Source organism: Phyllosticta capitalensis (assembly GCF_038381095.1).
Source record: "Phyllosticta capitalensis strain CBS 128856 chromosome Unknown BKA78scaffold_11, whole genome shotgun sequence".
Taxonomy (NCBI): Eukaryota; Fungi; Ascomycota; class Dothideomycetes; order Botryosphaeriales; family Phyllostictaceae; genus Phyllosticta; species Phyllosticta capitalensis.
The window spans coordinates 94929-115346 of record NW_027117449.1 but is presented as its reverse complement, the minus strand read 5'-3'; the positions used below and the strand labels follow the sequence as shown (position 1 = coordinate 115346).

Here is a 20418-nt window from a genome sequence, read left to right as displayed (position 1 = left end):
GTGTGCGGCGTGAGAGAAGGAGATTGTTTGCGCAAGGGATCAGGCTGAAGGTGTTCTTTAAAAGCACTGCACCAAAGGCAATAAGCCGCCGATTACCGCCTTGGGATTCGGATTCGGTCAAAGTCTCCCATAAAACATCGGCCCATGACATGCGTGACGCCTTGGGTTTGCACCTTGCTGCGCATCAGCGGGTTGATTTCCAAGTATGGAAGATATCACCGAAGATGAAAGCCATTTATCTAGTCGTATCTTGACGACTGAGAAGGCGGAACTCTAGGCAGATTTGCAAAATGGGTGCGCGCAACCTCAAGATGCGCAAAGCCCACCCCAGAGGAACCGTATGATGACTGAGGTGGTTGGTGAGCCAAGGATGAAGGCACTCAATGAGATAGATCGTGGTCCACGGCCAGCTGCACTTCGCCCACCTTCTTGGGGGCCAACACCTCCGGCGCCTGCGAGTTCTTTCCCAGCACAGCCACAAGCTGAGTGGCTTGTACGCAACTAATGATGAGAAAGTGCAACAGATTGCTGCTGTTTCCATCGGATTTGCCGGTGATTGCCAGGGCCAGGTTGTCCTCTAGAGAAACTGCGAGCGCGATTCTATCCCTCGTCGTTTTTTGCGAGCCGGTAGTGAAATCCAAATCCCTTCCTTACATAACTCCAAAATTTCTTTGGACTCCCCTAACAGAGGAGAAGTGTCGGTCTCTGCCTGTTGCAGCGTCAAGGTTGTTCGGATGACGGCTTGTTGAACTTACCGCACATATAAGTATGAGTCTATGCACCCAGTAGCTGAATGTTGCACTTGCTCAGCCTGAATACACCAAACAAATCGGTCCTCGCGGGTGCTAACCTCACCAGCACAACAAAGCAGAGCCCCTTATCAACAAGGCCGCTAGGTTACTGACCCCCTCTTTTCAGTTTCTGGACCCCCCTTTTTGGATTCTGAGTTACATCGCAAACATCATGCAAGACTTCATCTGAGATAGAAGAGAATCGCAGGCTGGAGTTGCTCTGGTTCGAATCTTGCTGGATCCTGGAGATAGAGGTGACTGCTCGGGGATTGGAGAAGACAAGAATAGAGACCGGGAGCTGAATTTGCTGGAGACCGGTAGACGCGGACAAGGCTGAGCCTGTTGTTTGTCACACGGCAGTCTTCACGTTTCATACTTGCCAAATGATGAACATAGAGAGGCCTCGTGGTCGCCTGCATTCCCTACGCAGAGAATTGGACTCAAACAGAATTTGAGTTCCAATTTCGAAAGATCTTTCGCATCAAAAATACAGCCGGCGACGTGTACGTATTCTATCGGAGTCCGATATCAATTAATTGTGGTGAGGACCGGGTGGACGGACATACCCGTAGCGTGGCTGGCTATTTCTTGCGTTTCATGTATGTAAGCGCAGACGGGTGGGTGGCATGTAAGACTTACAGGGTGGCGCGAGTATTGATATTTGATTCACAGCATGAAGGGGCTGCTGACCAACCGATGGTGGTCGATCCAGCCTTGAGCACCGAAAGGCGCTTTGCAAGCCCTCGCAGCACCTCCGTTGTCCCGTGGACTTGAGGGTGTGCTGCAATTTCAGAGATGGCTTCGAGCCCTTGCCTTTATGGCCGAGTTTGTGGGGGAAGACAGGCCACGACAATCGTGGTTGTGGTCCAACTTGCTATAAGAAGCTGTTTTCGGCCTCCCGCCACAAGGCGAAGAGGATCAGATCAGCTTCTCAAAACCACCATAACTGGCATACCCACAGGCAATTTTTTTTTTTTTAAAAAAAAAAATTACATACGCCCAGCCACTACCACCTTCACAATGATCAAACAAAGTTGCCGTTTTTGTTCGGTCTTCTGAAAACGTCTCGCTGATAGACAAAGCAGAAGTTGAAGGCAAAGAAAACTTCCAGGAGGGTGAGATCAACGTTTAACGTACTCTCCAGCTGGAAACACACAGGCTCTGAGGAAGTTGAGATTATCTCGCTTACCTTGGAACCGGGAGAAAGACATTTCAATTCCTACCAACGCAGCGAAGCACCAGAAACAGGACCCAAATCGTCCGTGCTGTCGTTATGATGCCACTGTCCGCATATCAGACTTTTGGTTCAAGCGCTTGATGGGAAAGGTGACGGAAATATACGTCTTCGAGAAGCCACTTTGATGCTTCTTGCTGACGGGCTGTCTGTGGGAACGTGACTGGTGGATGATGCCGAGGACGCTGAGTCGAAATCCTGTCTAGCATGAGAGCTGAGACTACACAATCAGGCGATGCTGATCGTGTGATGCATTTACGGAGCACATGGGCGCCAATGGGCTGTCGATTCTGGGTGTTGATTGGAGTGTCCTTCTAAGCGGCTGCCAACTATAGAGCTGTTTGGTCAGTACCTAGTGCGCAACGCACGAAAATACTGCCAAGTCATTTTTCGGCTTTCAGAGCATGTTCCAACATATGAGGGAAGGTCGCGGGAGTTGTTTTTGCGTCGCAACTTGCAAGTGATCGAGGCTGGTTCATTCTTCGGTTCGACGCGCAGAACCAACGGAGTCGGTATCCAAAAGATCCTGTCCGAGGCAGTCGACGTCCAGATCATGACGCCCTGGAATGATATGCGAACATGGCGATGTGGAGAGGAGGTTTGGTCGCCCAGGCAGTGCACGGCCAACGCAAGCGGGCAAGCGGGCCGACTGCCGGAAGGATTCCGCTTCGGCCACGGGCGACTTCCGGATCCTTCACAACACACTTGCTATGATTCGGAAAACCCGCCTCTGACAGGCTGAAAAGAATGTTGTATGGCTGAGATCGTTGGTAGAAAGGGGACGAAGGTACAGCTGCACTGCGCCCGCTTCCTCTTGGGGCCAACATCCTCGGCGCCTGCGAGCTTCAGGTCTTCCCAACACAACCATAACGAGCCCATCGGCTTTTGCGCTGATCAATAGTAAGACAGTACGACAAGATTGCTGCTGCTTTTGTCGGACTCTTGACACCGGTGATGGCCAGGTTGCGCTCTAAGGGAACGTCACGCGCGTTTATCCCGCTCTTCGCTTTTTACGAGCTGACAACAAGATCCTACTTGCTTTCTCATGCGAAAGGACTTCTGGCGGATTCTCAACAGGCAGCAAAGAGAGTTCCCACGCGTCATCGACTAACAGCATGAGCACAACTCAATTTACTGAGTGCAGACGACACAACAAGGTCAGGGCGTCGTTGGTGGTTCAATGTTGGTCGAACTCGTCGCTGACCGGTTTGCTTTGCCGCGAGGACGAATGAGCCTGCTTTGCCTCGGTATTCTGGATTTTCGAAGTTTGGAGCGATGTTGGTTGGTAACTGCGTTGGATGTGAACCAACATGATCATGCTCTTTATATATAATGGATTCTCCCTGCAACGAGACCATTTCAGCCACCATGTCAAAGTACACGCCGCGACAGACACGACAGGTCGTGGTTTCTACGCCTCATTTATCAGTCCACATCCGATCTGATCCAACAAACGCAGTCCAAAATGAACCAGCAGGAACTCGACCAGGAATTCCTCCGTAAGCCACTAGAAAAGCCCCAGAAGCGTGAGGTTGTGGTTCTTGGCTTGAAATATGAAGAGTTTCGCCTCTGTAGCAAAGACGAAGTGCAGCGTAAGTGAATGGTCCCAAACCCGAGCATGACTAATCTGCGGACAGCATACATCGAAGATGATGGCTTGTGGAAGCAAAAGCTCCCTCGCGCTCCTTGGAACAAGAAAGTGGATAATCGCTGGCCGTTTGATGCGTCTGGCAAAAAAACCAGGAAGAATGCCATAGACATTCGAGAAAATGGTCGTCTTCCTCTTCGGGGACTGGGCCGTCTATTTTGGATCAAGCGTCTACTGGGCATCGTCACAGAAATGTATACTTTCCGACAGAACTTAGAGGATCTGGAGAAACCAAAGACTTCAAATCAGTCAACTTCCAAAGACAAGGATTCGCAGAATGATCCAGAAGCAAAGAGTGCCGGGGATGACGCGTGAACTCTGAGCGCACAGAGGCTGGATGGGAAAATGCTTCTAAGGGACATTGGAGACTGAAATAAGGGGATTAGATTCAGGACTTGGGCCTCGTCCAGTGCGGTTCAATGAGTCATAATCAATAGATCGCATTGGTTCGAAAACCCTTGAAGCAGCGAAATCGAGCCCAATTCCTCGCCAGTGCGTTCTTAGGATAGCCAGACAACAAAACGTACCAAGTGCGGTGAAAGAAGGTTTCAGTCGTCTTTCCATTACTCTCCCAAAATGCTTGGCGGAATGTCTCCAAGATCCTCCTTCATGCTTTCACTATCAAAAGCAAATGAGCCGCTCTCTCGGGCGCTAGTGTCACGTCTGCCTCGGTCAAGCCAGTCTTCCATTTGACAGCGTGCTCTGAAAACGGGCTCTTGAATGCTGTGCCTCTTTTCCAAATGAAGCTTCAGCTGATCTTCGTTTGCAAAGATTTCCGCGCCATCGTCAAAACAGTCCCCGATTATGCAAGCCCGGGACTCTTGCTTTTCGTTGGTAGTTATGAAAGAGTGACGTTGGACGCCGTGATCGCGTAATTGATTCCGCGAGAGAAATGTCTGGCAGTCTGGTCCTTGCCGGCAGCTAAGCTCGGGGCAGTTGTAGAAAAATTTGCAAGCAAACTCTTCCCACTCCCTGGTCTTTGCGCGCCGTCGTCGTAGGTCCACCAGTTGCTTTGCGTATTTGCAAAGGTCCCGATGGACCGTCTTGGAAGTGAGATATTCCACGGTGCACTCGAGCATCTTGGTTTTCGTCTCGGATCCAGGAGCTGGAGATGCAGACTGCTTTCTCTTCGTTTTGTTCAAACCACGTCGTGGCTTCGGCTCCCACTCGTCCAGAAGCATGTCCTTCATGTTTTGCTCCCTTTCTGAGAAATATGGGACGTTCAATCGGCAATATTCTGTATCTGAACCGCCCTGGAGGAAAGTCTTCAGTGTGTTATGGCTGGCCTCTGATCGAGTGGCCAGCATTTTCATGGCCTTTATCGTTCTGAAAAGTGGCCATTTGGGTCCCTTTTGTCGATTTTCAATCAGCATGCTTGAAGCCGACTTGCCTGTGCCAATGGAAACCAAAAGGTGAGTATTCCCGGGATGTAATTGCTTGACCTCCTCGTAGGCGTCATAAGATGGGTTGTTTGCGATAATCCCGCCGTCCACCCACTCTTTATCTTCCAGCTTGGCAGAGCGAAAGTACGAGGGTGCTGCAGAAGTAGCTCTTGCCACAAACCAAACGGGTTGTTGATGGGCCGGTCCCGGGTTGCGGATGTCCAGTAATTGTTGACTTTTCAGCGGATTTGGATGATCGTGATCATAGCTTCGGAACAAATACGGTTTTTCAGCATCCGTGTCTATTTGTATCCCGTATGAAATGACAAGACTGAGATTTGAGAATGATTAGACCCAGCAGGTGATCAGATTGGAAATAACTTACCATCTACAACGCCGTGGATCGCTTTTGAATGGCAATGTATCCTCATTGGCGACCGGACGCTTTCCTGCGATCTCTGGCGGAGCAGCAGTTCTGATGACTTCCTGTAGAGCTCGCTTCATGCGTCGGGTTGGATATTTCGGTCTTAAATGACCGAGCGCGGGGAGGAGAGATGGGAGCCGCCGAGGCTTTCCGAATACTTGATTGCCGACAACATCGTACTGTTCCAAAGCCTCATCGACTGTTTGTTCCAGGCGCGCTAGCATGATCGCGCTTAGCCTTGGGAATTCGTCAGTCGTCATCGTGCCCTTGAACGCTAAGTGTCTTCCTGCTTCGGGACACGGTCGCTCCATTTACTTTTGATGTATGAATTGAGGGACAATGGTTGCACTTACCCGCCAGTGCTCGTTCCCGCTATATAGTCAAAGTAGTGATGGGGTTTGAAATTCACTATCCGTCGAGTGCGTGCGAATGTTTCTCTTACACTGCGGTCAATCTCAACAACTCCTGAGAGTCGCCGGTCCTCGCCAGGAAGTTGACTTCCATCTCCACTTTGGAAGGAAGGATTCCACGGATAGTCTCCGCTGCCAGTGACGGGAGTCAGGAATTCGTCGCTGTCCGGATTGAAATAGCCGAGCTCAATTTGCTCGATCAAGTACATGAGTCGCTTGAGGATGAGCAAAGATGAAAAGCCTCTGACTCCTCCGCCATCTGCACACCATGTCAGCACGACGATGTAAATGTTTCAGATCCATCTCCCGGCAGGACCAGGTAAATCTCTTCCGGCACTCCGCATGAGAGAGAGTGCAAGTGGCTTACCAAATGAGAGGATGGTCTTCCGTGCCCATGGATCCTGGGATAGGTGACCACCCCAAAGAACCTCCGGCAGGGGTGTTCGGCTTGATTCGTTTGTGGAGCTTCGGTCTCCATTGGAACCACCATAAGTCTCCTCTGCAAGTCGGGGGTTCGATGCTGATTCTCTCGTAGAGCTCCGGTCTCCCTGGGAACCACCATGGCTCTCAGTCCCCACATCAGTCTGTGAGGGCTGCGGTGAGTCAAAGAAAGACCCCGTGTTGTTGGGTCCCGAGTCAGGGCTTAATTTCGAGGAAAGACAGGCAGCCGCGTGGCCATCACCAGCTGCTGCAGTGGTCATGATCGAAAAGTGTCACAAAACCACGTGGGTCCATTGGCGTGGTGAGCTGTTTGCCTAAGACTCCCTCCACTTATATGTGTCCTCTCAAGCATACAGATGAGCATGTCGACGTGTGTCGTCCTCAAGCGCTTGAACTCAGCCAATACGCGTAAAGAGCCCCCAGAGAGCCGCGATGAATGCAGAGAAGAAGCGCCCGGCTATTCACAAGCCCACAAGTTGAGCAGGCAGCCCGATGCATACTGCACAGCAAGTTATGACGGTTGCCAGCCTCCGCTTTTCGAGTGGCCAGAGGGTTCTGAATCGGACGAAGGTGTCGATGGAGACCGGGCAGTCCGGCGACCCCTGAAAGCAAGGCTGGGTCCAGACAGGTGAGGTACACACCTCCGTGAGTCGCTTGGTTGAATGCTTCCGGTCCCTGGTTAGGCCTGGAGCTCCCCGACTTCACTCAGGTAGGTAAAATGGTGGCCTCCCACAATGAATCTTTCTTGTTTGCTCCAGGCCAAGTTGTGTGCCATGACTGATCGCAACAATCCCTAAAAGCGCATTTGACTGAACAGCTTGGATTGAGTGACTTGGCCGAATGAGACATTGAATGAATTCCTGCGTATCGCCGCGCACGGCTGCCAACGCCAGGACGATCGGGTGCTCTTGTCCGATACCAGTCCTCTCCGCAGCCTGTGAAACTGAGAACTATCGACTTTCTCGAAAGCTGGGAAGGTGGTGTGCTGATCAAAAGACTGCTAAACCTGGACAAATGCTTGAATAGAAGCGGGCGTCGGGGTACAACGCCCAAACGAAACAAGGCTACAGGAGGCGAGGAGGCTGACTGGAATGAGCGGCTAGAAAAACTTGGAGCGACGTCGAACAGGAGATTGGAAGGCTTTGCGAGGTTGAGTCTGGATAACTTTGCCCCTGCTGGATCTTGATAGGGCGATATCGAGCCGCGCGCAACAATCGATGATCTGGGATGCATTCAAGGCAATCGAGTCCAAGGATTCGTGCCTCAAAATGGACTAATTTGGCGACGAACATGTCAAGGGTTCCGGCTGACTAGGAGTAGTCAAGTGCTGATTGCGTGTTTTCGGAATGATTGGGGCGCACTGGCGATGCAAGCGCTCAGCCACTTCGCTTCGGACACGGAATCTTTGAGGTGAATGGCTGGACCCTACATGCACAGGATGACGGGGCAAAATGCGCAGGCCCATGTCAAGTTGTCATGGGGTTGTTGCTGCCGGTTCTTATATACTGCGTTCCGCCACTCGCTGGGACAAGAGCGCAGGATCTACCGACACATCAGAGCCTCAAGCCGGTTGGCGATCGGAAAATTCTTCAAAAAAAAAGTTTGACCACCCAGGCCGAGAAGACGAACTCCAAAACTTTGAAAAAATGCAACCCGCACAGCCGCCGCAGCCGCCACGATCGAACAAAGTTGCGGTCTTTTACCGTTCCACCCAGCGACTTGAGCTGAGGGACAAAGAGGAAATAACAGGTGAATGAGAGTTTCTGGCGTCCTCGATGTCTTTACTAACTGACTGTCAGCAAATATAAGTGATGCTGTGAGGAGGCAAAAGTTGTCTCGTGCTCCTTGGAATCGAGACAAAGACATATCTTTGCCAAGTGACAAGTCAAAACACGTGGACAAAGAAGACTGCGAATGTTGTCGATTTGATGCTCGTGTCCATCATTATCGGCTAGGTCACCTCTTTTGGCTGAAGCGTTTGGTTGGAAGTGTGACGGAAATCTACGTCTTCGATTACCCGCTTCCAAAGCGGTCTTCAGCACAATCGAGCCCGGAACTCCATTGAGCTTTAGGTCAGTAAAGCCTATTTCGACATGTTGAGCCTCAGTTGACGTGGGATGAGTATAGAGCGAGTGTTTTGTTTGAAATTTCATGTCATGACGGCGCAAAGGGGCTGGGACCAGGGCGTCGACTCTCCACGTCGATTGGCAGGGCACGTGTAAGGCTGTCAATAATTAGTGTGGCATGTTTATATTGTGTGAAAGACATGTCAGAATAGATAGATACTTCCATACTCAATGTCCAAAAGATGCTCTTCCAGTGCTGCCATGGACAAGGCGAAGTTGAAGATCCAGTCGAAGCTGGACGCGAGCGAAAGCGCGAAGGATAGCGGGCGCAATCGCACAACAATTGTTTGGGTTATCGAATCATGACAATCCGATGATGTCCTTTGGACGATTGGTTGTCGTTGGCGCCGAGTGCAATTGGAGTTGGCGCTTACTGGCAGCGGCGGGGGTTTGCAGAGGAGCACCAGGCAGTGCCCGACAGCGGCCCGCTGCCGGAAGGATCCCTGGTTCTGCGTCCGCCCGAGGCTCCGTCACCTTCGATCCAGCAACTTCGCGATTCATCGAATCCCAACCATCTTTGCGCCAAACTCACTACGCTGCTGTTCTGACATGTTGGATGAATTCGAATCTTCCTGTTCCCATGTAACTCCCACCTTCCTTGGGATCGCTAAGGGCCGGTCGTTATCATCGCATCAATCCGCATGAAGCTCTCACACGCTCCTTCTAGAAGCATCTCCCTCATCTCGGCAGGTTTTCTCTTTGCTCTCATGACAGTCTTGTTCATCACCTCAAAGGACTATCTCTCGCCATCGGCCTCCTTGACTGCCTCTTCTGAACACATGCAGTCCATTGTCAAGCGCGCAGCCTCACAGCTCAATCCTCTCGCATTCGCGTCACGCTTCTCAGCATCATCTTCAAGCTCGAGACTTCTCAAAAACTACTCCAATATGTCTTCCAACAATCCCGAACAGCAAAAATCCGGTTCAGCTGCCTCCGATACCGTCGACAGCGATTCCTTCCACCCAGGCAACAAACAAGCTGAGGGTGCGCTTCCGCTTCCTGCGCCAGGCGAAGGCACTTCGGACGTTCAAACAATCGACCTCGGCGGCGAGGGCGGCGGGCAGGTCAAGCTGGATGCCCTGGGGCCCATGGTTGTCAACAAGGATGGAACACTGAGCCGGATCGCAAACTGGCAGAAAATGACGGAGATTGAGAAGAGGAATACGCTCAGGATTTTGGGAAAGAGAAACCAGTTGCGCCTGGGAGCGCTGAGGGGAGAGGAAGAGCAAAAGACTCCCGCAGAGTCAAAGTGACATGAGTCAAGGATTCGTGACAGGCGTAAAGATTGAGCCTTGGTTGGATTCTTAGGAAGTGGATCAACTACCCATGCAGATACCGCGCAGAAGTGGGACACACCTTCGGACTGGTTCAACAATTGCGGGACACTTTTCTTCCATTGGACCTTTCGGAGACACACAGAACGCCATCGAACAACAATGACGTCTCTAGGCAGGCCAAGTACTCAAGACAGCATCGTGGAACTTGCTATGGAATACGTGATTCTATACGTATCTCGATTTATATTCGACATTTTTCCCTTCGTGCTGACTCGGGTAGATGTCCGCTCGCGTGAGGCGTGAAGCTGCATCGCAACTGAAAGCCTTGCAGAAGTTCAACGGTCTGTTGCTGGTGGACTTGAGTCTGGCGTATTGATTTCAATAGGAATTTTTGCGAAACTAATGCCGCAAAAGCAATGGAATGCACCGAATGCAGTTCGCATAATGGCAGTAGTCGAACTCCAAACTATGAGCACCCACCTACCCAAACAGGCTAGCGTCTCTTCCACCAGCGGCTGACTACCAGGCCGACTCCAACACCACTTACGTCACGCTGCCGATACCATCACGAGCCCGCCCGCTGACTTGCTTGAGGACCTGTGAGCCTGAGCTGAGCGAGCAATGAGGCGCGCGGCTTGCCCAAGCCCGCATGGAACCGGAGCCCATCGCGATGCCGCCCGACTTGATTCCCAGCCACCCCCATCGGCCAGGCTGACGCGACCTCGGACCTTTATAGAGCGCACCGCCATGCCATGGTTCTTGTATTTACGCCTCTCGTTCCTTCAGGGTCCGGTTCGAAGAACGTCAAGCGCACCTACGGGGCGCATCCACCACCGGGCGCATCGCACGCCATCAACCGATTTACTTCTGCCTATCGACCTCGCGGGAAGACATAAGCACCACAGCCGCAGCCTACCGGACCTGTCAGCGGCGCCTCATTCCTGAGCCAAACAGCCTTATCCATCTTCTCTCTTCATCGACAGGAACTTTGCAAAAGAAGAGAGCCTCCTGCAACGAACCACCTCTGCCGTTTGAAAATCCCTGAAAGAACCCGCATCACAACCACCATGTGCTGGATCGGGCGTTCAACGACTTACGTGCCGCCGCCATCCGCTGCCGCGCTGCCTCCGGCCCGTATTTCCAACTTTTCCACTGCCTCGGCCCGCGCGCGCTATCTGCCGCCTCCTCGGCGCTCCTACGAAGAAGTCGTCGAATACTACGAAGCTCCACCACCTCCAAGAAGAGTTCGTTCGGTGTCACGCAAGCGCTACAGCGCACTGCCACCAGCGGTCGCGCCGCTTCCCCGCAGCAGCCACGTTGGACGCATCCCAGCGCAGGTTGGCGAACACGTCGAGTACCGCGACGAAATGCTTCCCAGTTCATACGCCGGAAGCACAAGCTACGCACCCAGCAGCGTCGGGAGTTACGGGCCTGGCAGTTCCTATCTCAGAAGCGACAATGGATTGGTCCGTCGTGTTGAAATTCGGGCGCCAACCACTAGCAGCGGGAGTCTTGTGGAGGAGAGGGAAAGGATTGTTATCAGGACCAGGTAGTTGAGCGAATGGTGTTATCGGCGTGAGGTTCGCAGGAGCTTGTCTTTTGGTAATGCTGGCATGAGTACACGAAGTCCCTTTACGCCGAGACGATATCATGTTGGTTTGTTTCGGGCTTTTTGTTGACTAGAGCGATGTTGGTTGTTGTTGCGAGCTGACAGTTTCTTGGCCAGTCTTGTCCAGTCTTAACATTCTCTTTGCTCCAGTCAGCTCAAAGAATGACCCTTAAGAGCCTCTATTATCCCAAATTTGCTCTTTGCTCGGGAAGTTAGCATCTCGCCGTCGGCCAAACTCAATTGGACCTATTTGAATGTGCCTATGCGCAGCTAAACAGGGTCCAGAGGGTAGGCAAGTCGGCGTATGGGAACGTCGGCATGTGGGCCTGATCGGTGCGGGCACATCCGCCACGTTAATATAGATACCTTGTTTCTCGACACCTTATTTTGCCAAAAAGCTACAAACAGAGCCTCACAACAACACCTTGCATCTCGAACTGCGTTTTGTTCCTCGGCAGTCGTCGACCCAAGCATCTATCCTCTTATCAGCCTAAAAATATGGCGAAGCGAATTTGACTACGGGCTCGTGCCAACTTGTGTGTTGTGTCGACGCTTGGAAAGCTTGTCCTGTTTGCACCCCTCATGTTCGCGTGGTCGGCGAGCTGAATAACCGAGTTCCGTTCAACATTTTTGAAGGCTATCTCGATCATTTTCAGGGACCAACCTCCACCGTCGCTCTGTGAGATGAGACACCTCGTTTGCACGGCTCGAATCTAAGACCTGTAGGTCGACCTTGCAAACAATGAGCAGAATCTTGCTGACGTAACATATTCAACAGATGCCACAATGCACGCCCTGGGGGCACGGACGAACAGCCCAATGTCTTAAATCTAGCCTTAATAACTCTTCTCGCTTTTCTAAATTGGTCGCGGGCTACCCCTTACATGCTAGAGCTTTCTCTCTTGTAAGCAGCGACTCCAGACCGCCCTGGGTGCGGCGTTGACACTTTTAACTTAACACTAACGCCGCCGTTGCTGCAAAACACTCTCATATAGTGCAATACTCGTACTGAGTCTGAGCGCATTGGAGCCCGACGCCACCTGCATGAAAGGCAAGGGCAAGGCCTTCCATAAGACCATCCTTTTCTCATTTCGCCACAGCTTCAAGAGCTGCCAGGGACACAACATGCCAAATGCTGCCTCCACCGTCGATACAAGCACTTGTACATAAGAAAAACAAACATTGGGCTGTTGGCGGACAGAGACATTCTTAGCGCGGTCAAGCTTTCGCCAGAACGGCTTTACCTCGCCGATCACTACCTTTACACGGCTTTCCAACTTCTTGTTTTCTGATGGTGCGACGATTTCTTTTGTTCAGTCTGCGCGCGCTCGATCCAATCAGATAGACATCTGTTCGAGGCGGATCGAAATTGTTCCGCAATGCTGGGTCCCAAGATAACGTTTTGAGGTCATCGCCATGTTGCTCGCGTGCCTACTTGCCACACCTTCTCATGTAAGCAATCGGCTTTCAGTTCCGGTGCCCGAGAGCAGAAATGGAACTGAAAGCACGGCATTGGACGGAGATACCAGCGGGCAAATCCGTGGATCTCGTCTGCTATTTCAACGTACATCGTCCCCTTCGTTACAGCTGTTCAATATTCATTTTTGCTCCAGACGCCAGTGAACACGACGAAGCCTTTGCTCGCACCTTGGCTACAAACAGACGAAATAACACAAAAACGCTTGGTACAGGATCCGAGGTTTCCCGCGAAAACAGAAAGAGGAGAGGCACGCTCCGTGCCTAGGCACAGAGGTACGTACCGAGGCACTTTGCGCCAGCTGCGAGGATGACTGAAGACTTCCCTTCCTGGCGTCGTACCATATAGCGTTTGCAGTCGAGATAAGCCTCTTCTTGGTGGTCAATAAGTCGCCGGAGAGTGGTATCGGTGTTTGCTTTCGTTGTTGTTCACGCGTTTGAGTTTTCCAAGGCCTGGAGAACGTCAACCGACACGAGATGGAGGCGTGTGTTGTGAGAAGGACATGCAAAGCCTGGAAGGGAAGGCTGTGATAGAGCCTTCAGTGATGCCGACGACGCTGCTGACTTTGAGCATATAAAAGGCAAGTTGGTACGTACAGTTGGTGTTCACTCCGAGCATCAAAGTCGATTTCCTTCTTTCTTCAACCACCTCTTCAAAGCCAGCAAGATGAGATTCGCAGACATCTTCATGGTGCTCTTGCCCCTGAGGTAAGTGGACGTCCAGTGCCTCTTTCCAACTCCAATACACACGGTTCAATGGACTCCGAAAAGGGGTTCAGACTGCTTCTTGTTCCAAGCAGATGGATGTCATCCGTAGTCCAAGAGAGACTATGAAGCCTCCACAGCATTACACCCGGGAAAACACAGAAGCCATCTCTGCCCTACAAGAAAGACTGACAACCCACCCCAGCACCATCACACTCGCCGCGCCCTCGGCCGACATAGTCGAAGTGGCCGACGCAGCCGACGCCCTCGAAAAGCGCACCATCTCACAATACCTCCCGCACAAGCGTTGCCTCGTCAAAAAGAACGAAAAAGACCCCAAAACCGGCAAGAACAAAATTGACTACGACCGCTCGTGGGGCATCACGGCGGGCTGCTGCTTCGGATGCGGCGGCACCGGAGGCTGCGAGCAGTTCTGCGACCCCCGCGTCGGCACCTGCTGCCAGGTGCCCGGCCCTTCCGAACCTTCATTTGACAACTGCTGCAAGGGGTCCGCAGCCCAGGGCGCCTACGATCCCCACCCGGAGCTGTGCAATCCGGCGGCGTATTGGCCTCCTGGCAGGAACAACTGCAAGAAGAAGAGAGGTCTGGAGGCGGCGGCTGAGGCGTTGGAGGGGACCACGGAGTTTTAGAAGGAACAGGGTTGGAAGAGTCGGTTGATGGCCTTCTCATGGCGGATGTGAATGAGCCGGTGGAGCCAAGGCGGAAGGCTCACAAGTTGGTGGGACGGATCGCGGTGCGAGGCATCCGGGATGATGGTGACGGGAATAGACTTGTAGACTTTAGACACGGCCACGTCGTCTTTGCTGCTTGTATCTCTCCCTCTCCTTCTCTTCTGCTGATACTAGAAACAATTGTCGGCCCAATCGGTCTTTGATTTTGTCTCCTGTGCTTTTGTGGCCGCGCTGTCTTCAATATCTCTTTGTTGAACTCTTGTTTTAGGGGAATTGAAATGATAGGCCTTGGACAGAGTTTGCAGCAACGCAACCAACTGAAATTGTTGCTGAGCGAGGTTGCGCAATTGGAAACACAACTCAACGCAGTCATGTCCTTTTCACTGACCGATCAATCAACCCTGAGTCGACATTGCGTTGCCCGTTGCCTCAGTTGCCTAAATTGCTAACATAGATAAGTCTTTTGGCTGCAATTCGCCCAACTTTAACCTCTTACCAGTGGTTTCTCAACCCACGAAAGACAAAAGCATGAAGCAAATTATGGCATATACTTTCAGAGCAGCGTCAGAATCGCCTTCGTCTTTCACGCGTAGGGTAGCACCCACCCAAAAGAGAAAGAGTAGCGAAATTTCATGGACACAAGCAGCATTCCCGGAAAGTGTCTAGATAGTACAATGGCACGGGTCAGACACAAGCCAGTCTCTTTGGCCCAGGCGTCTAGAAATCATACAAGCGTAGCACAAGGGGAAGCATCCAGGCCACACACCTCCCTTGAGGCGTAGGTGCAGTACAGGGAGCATTCGTAGTCGTCAGTTCCACAACTTGGCTGCCTGGCCTCGAAGGAGAAATCCCCACGGTTGCGAAATAGGATGAGATTCAGAGCCCGTCACTTGTTGGCACTTGATGTGGTGACTGCTGGACGACCAAAAATGACGAACGAGCGCAAAAAGTCGGAAGTGCCAAAAAAGACTCATGAAGCAAGATAGCCTTCAATCGCGGAGCCACGACAAACACGCAGCAAGAGAAGACGCGACAAAAAGTTGCGGTGCAAATCATATACACAAGAGCAATTGCGCAGTTAAATCAACTATATACACAAGAAAAACCACCTCCATCTCATCCTCCACAAAACCAAAACAAATCAAAAACGCACAAAATGCATCACATCCTCCACGCACTGCACTCACTCCAGACAAATGCACTTGACAAACAAAGGAGGAAAGATCAGAAAAACGGATGCAACAAGCCATCATCACGTCGTCACGACGCCGCTTACTTGCCTCTAAGCAGAGGCGCTGCTGCTCTTCTTGTGCCACACGCTCTCAATGACGTACGTGACCCACTCGAGGAGGTCGCGGACGGTGAAGCCCTGGGGCAGGGCGCCGTCAGGGGTAGCGACGCCGTCAATGGGGGTAGGCGTGGCCGAGAGCGTCTCGTTGAGCGCGCTCGACGGGATGATGCTGCTCCAGTTGGCGGGGAGGTTGAAGGAGGAGCCACCAGCGGGGGTCGGGACGGCACTGGGGAGCGCGCCGCTGACGGCCGCCGCCTGCGCCGAGCCCGACGCCACTATGGTCTGCAGCGTGCTGAAGCCGTAGGGGGTGGCGTAGGGGGTGCCGACAGGGGTGACAGGGGTGCCGGCGCCAGGGGTTTGCTGGGCGCCAGCCGCGGCCGTGACGGGGCAGATGGTGGTGGTGACGGCGACGACGTCGGTGACGACGGCGACGGACTGCGAGCGCGCGGGGCAGTTTGTGATGCTGGCGGCGCACGACGTGACAGTGCGGACCGACGTGGCGTAGACGGTCGACGTCGTGTAGGCGGCCGGGATGGTGGCCGACGCCGCAAAGATGGTCGTGTAGTACGACGTGCTGGCGGGAATGGTCGATGTCAAAATCTGCGTGATGACCTGGACGCCGCCGTTGCCTCCTGCGTTGGAGCCGGAGCCGGAGCCCGCGGCGCCAGATGTGCCCTGGGCGGCGGCGGCGGATTGGGTGACGTAGACGGTCGAGACGGTCGTCTGGGGAGTCTGGACGACGGTGAAGATGGACGTCTTGGGCTGGAGACATGTCAGTATTGTCAGATATCAGGAAATTTCTTGTATGGAGGTACCTTGTTGCCATTGACAGAAGCGACGGCGGGAGAAGCGCCCGCTCCAGAGCCCTGGCCGAAGGAGCCCTGACCAGACGAAGCCTGACCAGAAGAGCCTTGTCCAGAAGAAGCCTGACCAGAGGAGCCCTGGCCAGCGGGAGCGCCCTGGCCAGACGAAGCCGAAGACGACGATCCAGTCTGCTGAGCGCCAGCAGCAACAGTCTTTGTGACGTAGCTGGTAGCACCGGGAATCGTCGACGTCCAGACCGAAGTGACGACGGAGACACCGGCGTTTCCACCAGCTTGGCCCTGGCCTTGTCCACCAGCGGCAGCCGTGACAGTGACGACGGAGCTCATGACCGTCTCGCTCGCGCTCTGGACAGACGTCACGACTGATGGGGTCTGCTGTCCGAATCCTCCAGCAACGGCTGATGATGCCGCCTCGCCAGATCCCGACTGAGCGCCCTGGCCGCTAGAGGCAGAGCCAGAAACAGCAGGGGCAAACCCAGAACCACTAGCGCTGCCCCCGTTGCCCCCCGCTACCGCCGTCTCGACGGCGTAGATTGTGGTGGTGGAGTACTGGGTGGATGCAGGAGCCGTAGAAGTGTAGACCGAGGTGACGACGGAGCCGGAGCCGGCTTGACCAGAGGGAGCGGCCGCACCGCCTTGGGCCGCAGAAGAGGCAGAAATCGTGTACACCGAGGTGATGGCGACTTCAGAGGCGGAGACGACTTGGGAAACGACCGAGGTGACCGCGCTGGCGACGAGGGAAGATCCAGCGGCGACGGGCGAGGATCCAGCGGCAACAGGGGTGGAAGATCCACCAGCGACCGCAGACTGAATACCGCTAGCAACAGGGGTAGATCCACCAGCAATAGGGGTAGATCCACCAGCAATAGGGGTAGATCCACCAGCAACAGGGGTAGATCCACCAACAACAGGGGTGTATCCACTGGGGGCAGCCTGACCACCAGCAACCTGGCTCTCAATGCCAGTAGCGGACGAGGGGTGAACAGTCGTGTAAACGGTAGCCTGGCCCTCAATGGTCGAAGTGACGAGCTCGGTGTAGACGCCACCGCCAACGTTGGCAGCGGCCGACGAAACAGAGTCGGTGGATGCGGAAGCCGAGCCAGACGAGCCGTAGGAGCCGGAGCCGGACGACGCTGAGCCAGAAGATCCAGAGGCCGAGCCCGACGAGACGGATCCGGATGAAGACGAGGAAGATCCCGAGGAGGAACCAGCAGAGCCGCTGATGACCTTGGCAGCCTGCTCGGCAACGACGGCGATGATGGCCTGCGTGTTACCAGTGGGCAGGTCAGGGTGGATCGAGGCATCAACGACGTAGAGGTTGTCGGTGCCGTAGACCTTGCAGTTGGTGTCAACAACCGCAGTGCCATTCTCCAGACCCGAATCAGTGCCCATCTTGGCGGTGCCGACAAAGTGGTCGCCGGTGACGTAGTTGGAGATGAGGTCGGCGGCCGTGACGTTGCCTCCGGTCGTCGAGTCGATGGTGAGGCTGCCCGACTTGTTGATGTACGCGAGGAACTCGGTCAGGAAGGTCGTGATGGCCTCCTTGTCCGCCTCGGTCGTGAGCCACGGCTTGGTGATGAAGGTGGTCGAGCCGTCGGCCGCCATGCCGAGAACACCCTCGGAGGTGAGACCGTGCGTCAGGTAGACCTTGATCTTGATGGACGAGGCGCTCGCCGTGGCGCAGGTGCCCTGGATGAAGCGGGTCACGCCGTCGGAGCCCTTGACGCTGGACCAGAAGTTGAGGCGCTGCATACCCTCGGCCAAGGGACCAGAACCCTGAGCGTAGAGCGAGATTTGGTCCTTGGTGGGCTCAGTGGCATCGAACACGGTAATGTTGCTGCTGGAAACGTCGACGGTGATGGAGAAGATGGGGTGGTCCTTGAGGGACTTGCCGACGGGGAGCTCGATAATGTCGGAAGTGTTGACCGAGATGCCCGAGGTTCCCTTGTTGACAGTCTCAATCTGGTCTTGGGGACCGATACCAGAGTTGATCAGGAGACGGGGCGTCGAAAGAGCACCGGCGGCGAGAATGACCTTGCCGTTCTTGCTCAGGGGAACAATCTCAGTCTGGCCGGAGCTGAGCTGAATCTCGACACCAGAGACAGCCGAGCCGGAACGGACGACGCGGAGGACCTTGGTGTTGAGCTGGAGCTTGAAGTTCTTCTGCTGCTGGGCCAGGGGGAGGTAGGTCAGGACGGGTCCGGCACGGGTAGAGTTGAGAATGTTGAAGGGCGGGTGCGAGTAGACCATGTGCTTCTTGTTGGGCTGTTCAATGGCATCGACCTCGGCCCATCCGTTGCCCTTGAGCAGTTTGGAAAGGATGCTGTAGGTGCCCTGGAAGTAGCGCTTGCCGTCGGCCGAAGGTGTGATGGTACCGGGGTTGCGCTCGTAAAAGGCCTCGGCGGACGACTGGATGTCAGACCACTGCCATCCTTCGGGCCAGTTCTCAAAGTCGGCTTCTTGAGGGCGGACAAACATTTCGGCGTTGATCGAGGTCGATCCACCGAGAATGCAGCCAGCAGTCGAGGCAGTGTCGGTACAGTAGCTCGTGTCGGCCGTGTCCTCGACGGCGTAGCCGTAGGCGGGAACATCGTAGGGGGTAACGCTGTTGTTCCAGGAGACCATGTCGGTACCGCCAGTGGAAGCCTGGGACTTGCCACCGCGCTCAATCAGGAGAACCGAGGCCGAAGTCTCGGCAAGACGCTCGGCGACGACGATACCAGAGTCACCACCACCAACGACAATGTAGTCGTAGGTAGTGTTGAGCGTGATGGGAGAAGCAAGGGGCGTGCTGACCGGGGTCGAAGTAGTCGTTCCGTTGGTGGTAGATGTGCTGTTGCTGCCGCCAGACGATGCGCTGGTAGCGGAAGCCATCTTGGCCCAGGTAGCATAGTTGGCAGACTCGGCGTCGGCAACCTTGAGGCCAAACTCACCAAAGCCGGTCGAGTGGTACTTGAGGACGCTGGAGACGCTGGATGGGGTGCTTGGGGCGGTGTCGGAAAGAGCCCATCCGAGGACGGCCGTCGCCGTGCTGGTCTTGAACGAGTCACTGTCTCCTGTGATGCAGTTCTTGCAGAGGAAAGTGTACGAGTAGTGGGTCGAGTTGACAAAGGTACCCTTCTCGATGGGGTAGAGGGAGGGGCCCGACGAGTCGACGCTGGGGTTGACATAGGAGTTGGTCTTGCGAATGGTTCCCACAACGTCGTCTCCGTTGGGCCAGGCGGCAATCAGGACGGACGCCATCATGGACGAGGTGAGAGAGACACCACCCCATCCGGTACCAGGGGCGACAATCTGACCGATAAAGTCCTTGCCGGGGGTCTTGGGGAGGGCGACACCGAATTGGAAGCCAGAGTCGGAGTCGGTGAATTGCTGAAAGTCGATGCTAGTTTTGGCATCGGTGTGTGCCACGGTGGACATGCCAGCCGAGGCGACACCCGCGAGGGTGGCCAGGGCCGCAAAGGAAGAGCGCATGTCGAATTGGATTTGAAGAGAGCGTTGCTGTTAAGAATGATTGGTGGCTGAATGAAGGACAGCGAAAGACTGGCACCAGGCCAAAGGAGAGAACAGGCTGACGGGAAGGACTGAGCCGTCAAGGCCAAAAAAAGAATGACTTGGAAAGAAGGAAAGCAAATGCTGAACTGGCAGCTCTGCGCGTTGGAAGGGAGAAGGAAGACGACATGATGGAGTACTTGGCGACGAGGCTATATACAAACGTCGCAATGCCCCCTTGGAGCAATGGGCGGCGCATGATTTCTCAGCGCAGGGCAGAAGGTCGCCCTCGTCATCTCGGTCAGTGAAACGAAACGCGGTGAATGTGCTCGTTGGAGACGGGGTGGCGGACATGGCGTCTAGATTGGCCGAGCAGGCGAAGGCAGCGGGGCGACGAGGCCATCGCAAAGTTTCATGTATGGTGTTGGTCCGCGTGTGGGAGCTCGCAAGCGACGGCCCGTGCGCGGCCTCCCGTAGCACTTTTGCTTCATGCACCACCACAACCGACCTCTCCAAACCCTCCCATCACCATCATCTCGCTCCCGACTGGCTGCTGTCCTGCTCGGCACTCTCCATCCGGTCAAGCCCAGCCCGTC

General features: G+C 54.2%; 7 protein-coding genes across 7 annotated transcripts; 4 read left to right on the top strand and 3 right to left on the bottom strand.

The window, feature by feature from the left end:
- Positions 1–3490: 3490 nt before the first annotated feature.
- On the top strand, positions 3491–3988 carry BKA78DRAFT_299204 (uncharacterized protein; the record flags this gene model as incomplete). Its single annotated transcript, XM_066887023.1, has 2 exons — positions 3491–3617; positions 3663–3988. The coding sequence occupies 2 exons, from the start codon at positions 3491–3493 to the stop codon at positions 3986–3988; spliced, it is 453 nt and encodes a 150-aa protein (XP_066739512.1).
- Positions 3989–4224: 236 nt separating this feature from the next.
- On the bottom strand, positions 4225–6812 carry BKA78DRAFT_37228 (acyl transferase/acyl hydrolase/lysophospholipase). The gene is made up of 4 exons (XM_066892734.1): positions 6257–6812; positions 5833–6148; positions 5441–5716; positions 4225–5386 (listed from the first exon to the last, which is right to left on the bottom strand). Exons 1-4 carry the CDS (start codon positions 6588–6590, stop codon positions 4237–4239), a joined length of 2076 nt encoding a protein of 691 aa, XP_066739511.1. The 5' UTR covers positions 6591–6812; the 3' UTR covers positions 4225–4236.
- BKA78DRAFT_37220 (uncharacterized protein) lies at positions 6753–7667 on the bottom strand. Its single transcript, XM_066892730.1, has one exon. It carries the CDS (start codon positions 7561–7563, stop codon positions 7036–7038), a length of 528 nt encoding a protein of 175 aa, XP_066739510.1. The 5' UTR covers positions 7564–7667; the 3' UTR covers positions 6753–7035.
- Positions 7668–9350: 1683 nt separating this feature from the next.
- On the top strand, positions 9351–9655 carry BKA78DRAFT_231138 (uncharacterized protein; the record flags this gene model as incomplete). The annotated part of the gene is made up of 2 exons (XM_066883770.1): positions 9351–9440; positions 9509–9655. Coding segments are annotated over 2 exons (237 nt in total), but the record flags the coding sequence as incomplete, so codon positions are not given.
- Positions 9656–10641: 986 nt separating this feature from the next.
- Positions 10642–11501, top strand: BKA78DRAFT_37122 (uncharacterized protein). Its single transcript, XM_066892701.1, has 2 exons — positions 10642–11389; positions 11460–11501. The coding sequence occupies exon 1, from the start codon at positions 10801–10803 to the stop codon at positions 11284–11286; it is 486 nt and encodes a 161-aa protein (XP_066739508.1). The 5' UTR covers positions 10642–10800; the 3' UTR covers positions 11287–11389; positions 11460–11501.
- A 1603-nt stretch (positions 11502–13104) lies between these two features.
- BKA78DRAFT_324512 (uncharacterized protein) lies at positions 13105–14526 on the top strand. The gene is made up of 2 exons (XM_066889299.1): positions 13105–13526; positions 13729–14526. Exons 1-2 carry the CDS (start codon positions 13486–13488, stop codon positions 14171–14173), a joined length of 486 nt encoding a protein of 161 aa, XP_066739507.1. The 5' UTR covers positions 13105–13485; the 3' UTR covers positions 14174–14526.
- A 971-nt stretch (positions 14527–15497) lies between these two features.
- On the bottom strand, positions 15498–19804 carry BKA78DRAFT_299199 (uncharacterized protein; the record flags this gene model as incomplete). Its single annotated transcript, XM_066887022.1, has 2 exons — positions 15498–16268; positions 16322–19804. 2 exons carry the CDS (start codon positions 19802–19804, stop codon positions 15498–15500), a joined length of 4254 nt encoding a protein of 1417 aa, XP_066739506.1.
- Between the last annotated feature and the right edge of the window lie 614 nt (positions 19805–20418).